The sequence below is a fragment of the Mauremys reevesii genome, linkage group 24 (genome assembly GCF_016161935.1).
Source record: "Mauremys reevesii isolate NIE-2019 linkage group 24, ASM1616193v1, whole genome shotgun sequence".
Lineage (NCBI taxonomy): Eukaryota > Metazoa > Chordata > Testudines > Geoemydidae > Mauremys > Mauremys reevesii.
The window spans coordinates 19,822,621-19,831,555 of NC_052646.1; the positions used below are offsets into that span (position 1 = coordinate 19,822,621).

At 47.7% G+C, this 8,935-nt stretch overlaps 1 protein-coding gene across 1 annotated transcript; it reads right to left on the reverse strand.

The window, feature by feature from the left end:
- Positions 1–893: 893 nt before the first annotated feature.
- On the reverse strand, positions 894–7,198 carry LOC120390755 (interferon-inducible GTPase 5-like). The gene is made up of 2 exons (XM_039513608.1): positions 6,383–7,198; positions 894–2,214 (listed from the first exon to the last, which is right to left on the reverse strand). Exons 1-2 carry the CDS (start codon positions 7,141–7,143, stop codon positions 972–974), a joined length of 2,004 nt encoding a protein of 667 aa, XP_039369542.1. The 5' UTR covers positions 7,144–7,198; the 3' UTR covers positions 894–971.
- Between the last annotated feature and the right edge of the window lie 1,737 nt (positions 7,199–8,935).

The following is an 8,935-nucleotide window of genomic DNA, read 5'->3' on the forward strand; positions in this document are numbered from 1 at the left end:
TGGTGCTGAGAATTCACATCTCTGCCTGGTGCTATTTGTGACACGGGTGAGGAGCGTGTGTTTAATACGGTGTTTCATCGGACAGTTTCCCCTTAAGCTTTTCCATCCTGTGGGATGATTAACAGACATGGCAGAAACTGGGAATTTTACCTGTTTTGTCTAGTTCCAGCCTGGTTAAAAATCATCTTCATTTAAAAGAAAAAAACTAGTGGTTCCCTTCCCTTCTCAAATCCTAGTCAGTCTTTCTCTTGCCTGTCACATTACATGAGATAAGCAAGGAAATGCCACCTCCTCTCTACTCAGATCAAGTCTCCACTAGACCTAGGGGCAATATCAGACCTGTTGCTCTTTTGTTGTTTGTCACCTGGGGCGATACACGTCCAAGAAAGAACATCTACACTACATTGTAGGCCTGGGTCTGTGGGACCTGAGCTTGTGGACTCCGTGTTTCCAAGCCTCCACGTGAGCGTCCGCATTTCATTGGAAACCTGGGTTTACAAGTGCTGGACCCAGATCTCGGGGCTCTACCAGCACGTCCACACTGCAGCACACAGAGCTTCTGATTTGGGTCTGCCACTTGAGCTGCATCCACATTGCAGAATGACAGGGCTTGGGGGACTCAGGCTCTGACCCACCCTCCCAGCAGAGTCCTACAACCTGCTCCTGCATGCTCACTGACCCAAGTCTGACTGATTTGGCTGTGGAAGGAAGTGGGGCTGAGGATCAAACCCGAGTCGGAGTCCACGCTTAGTGTGCAGTGCAGACTGACCCTAGGGAGACCCACTGAGGAGGGGCTGGCTGAGAGAGAGCCAGGTAGCAGGAGCAGCAGGATTGCCAGAGACCCCTGGGAGGGGAGGCCGTGAAAGTCGGCAGTGGAAGGCTGAGCTGAAAAATGGTTTTGTCTCTTGGTTTGTTTACATTTGGGACAATCAAACTGCAGAAAGGAGACCGGGGCTGTGGCTGGGACACTCTTATAGGTTATTCTCTGCTCCCTCCAAAGCCTTTTTCAGGACTCGTTGAGCATCTTCTGTAACTTCATCCAGAAACGTATGTAGCACTTCATAGGTGGCACTGTAAGATTTCTTTGCAGCTATCCCAGTGCCAATCAGTGGTATCATGCTGATAAAATATTTAACTGTCATTATAGGTTCCCCTGTAGCCTCTTTGAGCCGCTTCAAAGCCTCTTCTTTTGTTATATCTTTGGCCAGAGGGGACTTTATCACAGACTTCAGCTCAGCAACAGACATCCGAACTTGTTTAGCAAGTGATTTGATGGAACCATCATCCAGGCCAAAGGACTTGCAATACTCCCTCATGTTCTCCACCAAGATGTTGACATCGCACTTAACTGAGAGAAATGGGAGAGGAACAGCAGCGATAGCACACGACTTCAGGGCTTGTTTCCAGATCTGTTCCTGCAGGGCCTTCTGTTTCTCTTTCAAGATTTCTTCAGAGGTGCTGGGCAGGGCACAGATGAGAACGTGTCTCTTGTGAATGTTGAGGTCATTCGCGAAAGTCTCCTGCAGTTGGGGAGAATCATACTTGTGAAAGTCCCATCTTGACACCAGGAAAACCTGTGGGGAGCTGATCCCTGCTTCTTGTAGCTGCTCCATGCAGTCATTTCTGATTGTCGCTAGAGTTTTCTCCTCTTTGAAATATTTTTTTTTCTGTTCATTAGCTAAGTCCACATCCACCTTGGTGCGGACAAAATAGAACTTCTTCCCCATGCTGTTGATTTCTTTGGCAAGTTTGGTGTCAGCTTCTGTGAAGCGCACAGCTGCGATGATGATGAAGAAATCATAACGACAAGCCTTCACATCGGTCAGGTATGTTTTTGCCGGATATTTCGTTGTTCCGATCCCAGGAAGGTCCCACACAATCACATTTGGGTGAATGGGATGGGGGTAAGGAGTTGGATCCTTTGTTGTTTCTGTCACCCCAGTCTCAGCTGCGCCTCTGTCATCATCATTCAAGCTTCTTATGGCATTGATGAAAGACGACTTCCCGGAGCCCGAGTTCCCTGTGATGGCGATGTTGAGCTTGGTATTTCTTAACATGACCTCAGACATGTTCACCACAGACATGGCTTCTGAGAGGTTCCCAGCTTTGACAGCCGTCTGGAATTTTTCAGTTTCCTCCTCTGACAGACCGGGCAGTTTACTGCTCCATTTTGAAAATAATTCACCCCAGTGAACTTTCGACTCTTCCGTTATCCTGGGAAAAGAAACACAAATTCCAGTCAGGGTTAGGGGTTTTCCCTCCCAACAGTCAGAGTCATAGAAACAGAGTTGAAGGCCAGAAGAGACCCTCCAGATCACCTAGTCTGACCCCCTGTATGTCACAGGCCACTCACAGCCCCCAGCACTTGCACACTAAACCTAGCTACCAAAGTGAGACCAAAGCATTACTGCCCTCAGGAGACCAAATTATCTCCTGCCACAGGACAGGAGCAAGAGGCACCGAGCTGCACCTATGCCCAGGGCCCTTGCGGTAGCAAGGAACTGATTAAATGAGAGAGACCCAGGAAAAAGAGATGTCCTTGTATCCATGGAACAGAGTCACTGAGCTGGCAGGGAAGGAGCTATTGCTCACAGCTTGCAATAAATAAATAAATTAAATTAAATAATCTAGAGTTTAAAGGAGAAAGCTTCATTTCTGCGTACATGTGCCACTAGGGGGCGCTGTGCTGGAGGGAGCAGGGTGTGGGCTCTCCCCAGGCAGGCAGGGCTGGCCCCAATTCCCCAGCCTGGCACTAGGGGGCGCTGTGCTGCAGGGGTGGGGTGTGGGCTCTCCCCTGGCAGGCAGGGCCGGTCCCGATGCCATTCATCTGCCATTTTGTTGCCCAGTCACCTGGTTTTGTGAGACTCTTCTGTAGCTCTTCGCAGTCTGCCTGGGACTTAACTATCTAGAGTAGTTTTGTATCATCTGCAAACTTCACCACCTCTCTGGTTGCCCCCTTATCCAGATCATTTATGAATGTGTTGAATAGGACTGGTCCAAGAACAGACCCCTGGGGGACACCACTATTTACCTCTCCCCCTTCTGAAAACTGACCATTTATACCTATCCTTTGTTTCCTGTCTTTTAGGCAATTAATTATCCATGAGAGGACCTTCCCTCTTATCCCAAGACAGCTTACTTGGCTTAATAGCCTTTGGTGAGGGACCTTGTCAAAGGCTTTCTGAAAATCAAAGTGCACTATATCCACGGGATCTCCCTTGTCCACATGCTTGTTGATCCCCTTAGTGAATTCTCTTAGATTGGTGAGGCATGATTTCCCTTTACAAAAAACATGTTGACTCTTCCCCAACAGATTGTGTTCATTTATGGGTCTGATAATTCTGTTCTTTACTATCGTTTCAACCAGTTTGCCGGGTGCTGAAGTCAGGCTTACCAGCCTGTGTCCCATTGATTATCCTCATTCCACCAAGTTTCTGAGATGCCTATGTGACAAAGCTCTGACCTTGTCTCAGTGGGTCCTGTGCTTCCTGGTGGATTTCGCTAGCCTCGGAGCCACAGAGCCCTTCTATCTCTAGAGGCAAGCCTACTGAGCCATTTTCATCATCAGCCAGCAAGGGAGGTGAGGATAAGCTACCCTCCCTTGCCCAGTATCTGTTGTCTCCGAGTCTCAGTGATTAATCAGGGAGGGGAGGAGGGAGTCCAGGCCCGCCATCTACTCTGGGCTCCAGCCCAGAGACCCTAATCGTAGCAGCTATGGTAGCTGACTTTTTGGAAACAGGACACGTACAATTCCCTGGACCACTTCCCCACAGCAGCCCCCACTTCCTCAATATCTAGTTCCACCTTTACCTCAGGGCCTCCTTCCTTGTGCCTGAGATGGTTTGTACTGCTCAGTTTCTCCAACAGCGCGGCTTCCTCCTACAGCTCCTGACAGGCGGACCCACCTGACTAACTGGGAGGCTTTTAACTACTTCCAGCCATCCCCTGATTGGCTTCAGGTGTCCCAATCAACCTAGCTGCCTTCCCTGCCTTCTGGAAAGATCTTCATTGGCCCCAGGGTTCTTAATTGACCTGGAGCAGCTGCCATTTGCTTATCCTGGTAATGGGGATTTGTTGAGCCTGGGGCTAATATATCTGTCTCCCACAACTTTACTATAGCCATCTGGCTTTGCCCCGTCACACCTATTATATCAATATTCTCATTTACTACGAGGCCCTCTAGTTCACCCATCTTATTACGTAGACTCCTAGCACTGGTGAATAAGCACTTTAAAAAGTGTCACTTTTTAACTGTCTACCATTACATGATGTAATAAAATGTGACTCCTTTTCATTTGACTGTTTCTTATCAGATCCTACCTATATTTTATCATTGTCCATCCTCTCCCCCTTACTAGAACATAGAGAATCTCCATTAATAGATCCGACACTTAGGAATGTCTCTGTCCAAACCACATGCTCCTCCGCACCTGTCGACTTTTCCCCAGCCCTTAGTTTAAAAACTGCTCTACAGACTTTTTAATTGTATGAGCCAGCAAATGGGGCCTTTTCAAATTTCATGTCATGCCTTTTGGGTTCTGTAGTACCACCGGAATGTTCCAAAGGCTGACGGATGTTGTGCCAGCAGACCCGTGGAGCACATCGTGCCTGGCACCATTGTCATTGGGGAGCTGTTTGTGAAGCTCTTGCAGAAGCTGGAAGCTGTGCTGGAGAGGCTACGCCACACCAACTTAAAGGTGAAATCAGCAAGATGCAATTTTTCCTGTGACAAAGTAAATTACCTGAGGGGTGTGATCTCAGGGGATGGAGCAGGACTGCAGCTCAGTTGCAAGCCAGCATGTTTGCAGGCTGCCTGATGTCACAGTAACTGGGAGAGCTCAAGATGACACGGTGGGGCCATTGATCCCGGGCACAGCCCAAATCCTCCCCTCAGCAGCTTTCTGAAAACGTTGTGTAATGTTCCACTGGGTATTGTTTGTGTGTGTGAAAAAGACTAGCTGGAGTGCAGACAAGAGAGAGAGCGATTCAGGGGCATAGCAAGGAGCCTGCAAGCATGGTGTGGCCCCAAGGAGGCCAGACAATCAGGGTTCAGAGACCCTAGGGGGAGAACTGGGAGTCTGAAACTCAAAGTATAAGCTATTGACTCAACCGGATTCTCCCAAAACTGAGAACGTAGCTGTGGAAGTTGAGATTGACTACGTTGTGACAGTAATAAGTCCCCCCCTTCCAAAAGAATGGGGAGGGACTGTCAGAGCCATCAAGTTCTGCAGAAATAATAGACACCCCTTAAGTTGGGAGCAGACTGAAAGGAAATCAAGGGCGAGAAAAGCCCCTTAGAGATTTGGGTAGATATAAAATTCTTGTGTGTTGGTGATGGGAAACTGCCCTGACAGAAGGGCCCTGCACGTATGTAAATAGCTAAATTTGTATGATCTGTAATCTGTTAAATTATTCCTTTTTTCTCTGTTTGAGATAGGGTGTTGGGTGTCACCATCTGAGGCCTCATCAGGAGGATGAGCCCAACCAGAGATGGTGGTGGGGTGTTAGGAGCTGGGTGAAATCTTGTTATGGGTTAAGTTAAAGCCTCCTTAAACAAGACGTGTGAACGTGCCCTTCTCTTAAGATAGTTGTTAGATAGTCAAGGGACACCTCTGACACAAGGCTTAGTAGAGATGGCCTAGAAACTAGCACCATGTGGGGGAGGATTCCACTGGGTGTTGTGACCACCTGAGTGTGGGTGTGTGAAAAAGACAAGCTGGGCTGCAAAGAAGAACAGAGACAGACTCAGAGCCAGAGGCAAAAAGCAGGAAAGCTGAGCAGCGATCTGTGAGGTGGGTGTATGACCCTGGAAGAAGCTCGAGAGAAAGAGAGAGAGTTTTTGCATCTACTGTCAGCTAAAGAGAATTGGAGCTGTAAGCTAAGAAACCGTTCTTTTGTTTCTGGTTTCTCCTGCATTTGGAGAAGCAGGACGTTGGTCATTCCTGGTAAATAAACAAGATTGCTTCAAAGAATATACCAGAAAATACCTCATTTTCTGTGCCCAAGTGGGACATCTCGGGAACTTGTACTCTGACTATCCACTTGGGTCACAAAGGGGCAACACTATCGAGTGAATGTTCTCTGTCTAGAAACCAAATCCTGCCTTGGATAAGGAGTCGGGCTGTGAATGAAAACAGGGAGTTATTTCAGAAGGGTTATTAGATGGCCTGTGTAAGGAGTATGGGGCTCAGTCCTGCTGCTTTCACAGCCAACGAGAATTCTGTCTGCCTTTGGGTTCCAGGATTTGGTCCCTCAGACGATAGGGGTCAAGGTGTTTATTTCTGCTGTTTTTTCCCACTTGATATTATTATAAAACAGTGAATAAATGTATCACACCCGCTAAAGATCTGAACAAGAAACAGACCAAAGGGGAGTTTCTTACCCACTGTCCCTGGGGGCTTCAGTGGCTCTGAACATCTCCTTCTTGTGGTTGTAGAATTCCTTTAGCAAAGTCTTCTGCAGCTTTGGAGAATCGTATTTCTCCATCTTGTGGTTGTAGAATTCCTTTAGCAAAGTCTTCTGCAGCTGTGGAGAATCGTATTTCTGAAATTCCCTACTCGAGACAAGGAAAACCTGCGGGGAGCTCACCCCTACTCTGGACAGGTTGTTGACACAGTCCTGTCTGATTTTCTCCAGGGTTCTCTCTTCACTGAAGCTCTCTTTGCTTTCCTCATTATACAGGTCCAAGTCCACTTTGGAGCGTACAAATAAAAACTTCTTTCCCATCTTCTGGATCTCCCGGGCCAGCTTGGTGTGGCAGAATCTGCTCCTCTCTGAAGCGATGATGATGAAGACATCGTAACGGCTGAAGTTCACTTGTTTCAGATAAGTGTCTGGCCGAAAACCTGGGGTTCCAATCGAGGGCAGGTCCCAGACAATCATTATGGGACAGGTAGGATGACAATATGGTACTGGTTCTTTGTTCATTTCTGCTACACGGGTCTCAGCAGCACCTTCGTCTTCATCTTTCAGGCCCCGGATGGCATTGACCAAAGATGATTTTCCAGATCCCGACTCCCCCGTGACGGCGATATTGAAATCAATGCCTGACAAATTCTTGAATGTCTGCACCATAGAAGCAGCTTCTAAGAAGTTTCCTGCTTTGATAGCAGCCTCAATCTGTTTAGTTTGTTCCACAGACATACCAGGAAGAGTGTTTCTATGTTCTGTATATTGGTCACTGGCAGTAGGTTTGAGATCAGCCATCTCCCTGGGAAAAGAAATGATCATGGTTAGTCTTGTTTCCCCCACAGGCTCCACCAGCACATTGTAACCTGGAGACCAGTATCTAAATATCCTAGACGTATAACTCATCACTCACAAACCTGCAAGGAAAGGAGCTTTGGTGACAGATTGAAATAACTAAAATAATCTGCAGAGATTTAGGAACTTTCTGGACTGCGGCTTAGCCAGTCGATCCCCAGCCTGTAGCAGTGCATGGGATTCTTCCATCCTAAGTGCAGGACTCTGCACTTGTCCTTGTTGAACCTCATCAGATTTCTTTTGGCCTAATCCTACAGTTTGTCTAGGTCACTCTGGACCCTCTCCCTACCCTCCAGCGTACCTGCTTCTCCCCCCAGCTTTGTGTTATCTGTGAACTTGCTGAGGGTGCAATTCATCGCAGCATCCAGATCATTAATGAAGATGTTGAACAAAACCGGCCCCAGGACCGACCCTTGGGGCACTCAGCTTGATACTGGCTGCCAACTAGACATTGAACCATTGATCACAACCCATTGAGCCTGACAATCTTGCCAGCTTTCTATCCATCTCATAGTCCATTCATCCAGCCCATACTTCTTTAACTTGCTGGCTGAATACTGTCGGAGACCATATCAGAAGCTTTGCTAAAATCAAGATATATCACGTCCACCACTTTCCCCTCCTCCACAGAGCCAGTTATCTCATCATAGAAGGCAATCAGGTTGGTCAGGCATGACTTGCCCTTAGTGAATCCATGTTGACTGTTCCTGATCACCTTCCTTTCCTCTAAGGGCCTCAGAATTGATTCCTTGAGGACCTGCTCCATGATTTTTCAGGGACTGAGGTGAGGCTGACTGGCCTGTAGTTCCCCGGATCCTCCTTCTTCCCTTTTTTAAAGATGAACATTATATTTGCCTTTTTCCAATCACCTGGGACCTCCACGAGTTTTCAAAGATAACGGTCAATGGCTCTGCGATGACATCAGCCAACTCCCTCAGCCCCCTTGGATACATTAGAGCTGGACCCATGGACCTGTGCATGTCCAGCTTCTCCCCATACTGTGCAGCCCAGTGCAGCAGCCTGGGAGCTGACCTTGTCTGTGAAGACTGAGGCAAAAAAAGCATTGAGTACTTCAGCTTTTTCCATATCCTCTGTCACTAGGTTGCCTCCCCTATTCAGTAAGAGGCCCACACTTTCCCTGAGCACCTTCTTATTGCTAACATACCTATAGAAATCCTTCTTGCTACCCTTCACATCCCTTGCTAGCTGCAACTCCCGTTGTACTTTGGCTGTCCTGATTACACCCCTGAATGCTCGAGTAATATTTTTTTTACTCCTCCCTAGTCATCTGTCCAAATTTCCACTTCTTGTAAGCTTCCTTTTTGTGTTTAAGCTCTCCAAAGACTTCACTGTTAAGCCAAGCTGGTCGCCTGCCATATTTACTGCACATTGGGATGGTTTGTTCCTGTGCCCTCAATAAGGCTTCTTTAAAATACAGCCAGCTCTCCTGGACTCCTTTCCTCCTCATATTAGCCTCCCAGGGGATCCTGCCCATCAGTTCACTGAGGGAGTCAAAGTCTGCTTTTCTGAAGTCCAGCATCCCTATTTTGCTACTCTCCTTTCTTCCTTTTCTCAGGATTGTGAACTCAACCATCTCATGGTCACCACTGCCTAGGTTGCCACCCACTTCTACTTCCCCTACCAATTCTTCCCTGTTTGTGAGCAGCAGGTC

What these genes read in the sequence shown, in the direction of transcription:
- LOC120390755 (XM_039513608.1), bottom strand. Translation starts at nt 7,143, where the DNA reads ATGTCTGTGGAACAAACTAAACAGATTGAGGCTGCTATCAAAGCAGGA. An exon ending in GAAGCCCCCAGGGACAGTGG is followed by an intron (nt 2,215 to 6,382) that starts GTAAGAAACTCC and finishes TTCTTTTCCCAG; the next exon opens with GATAACGGAAGAGTCGAAAG.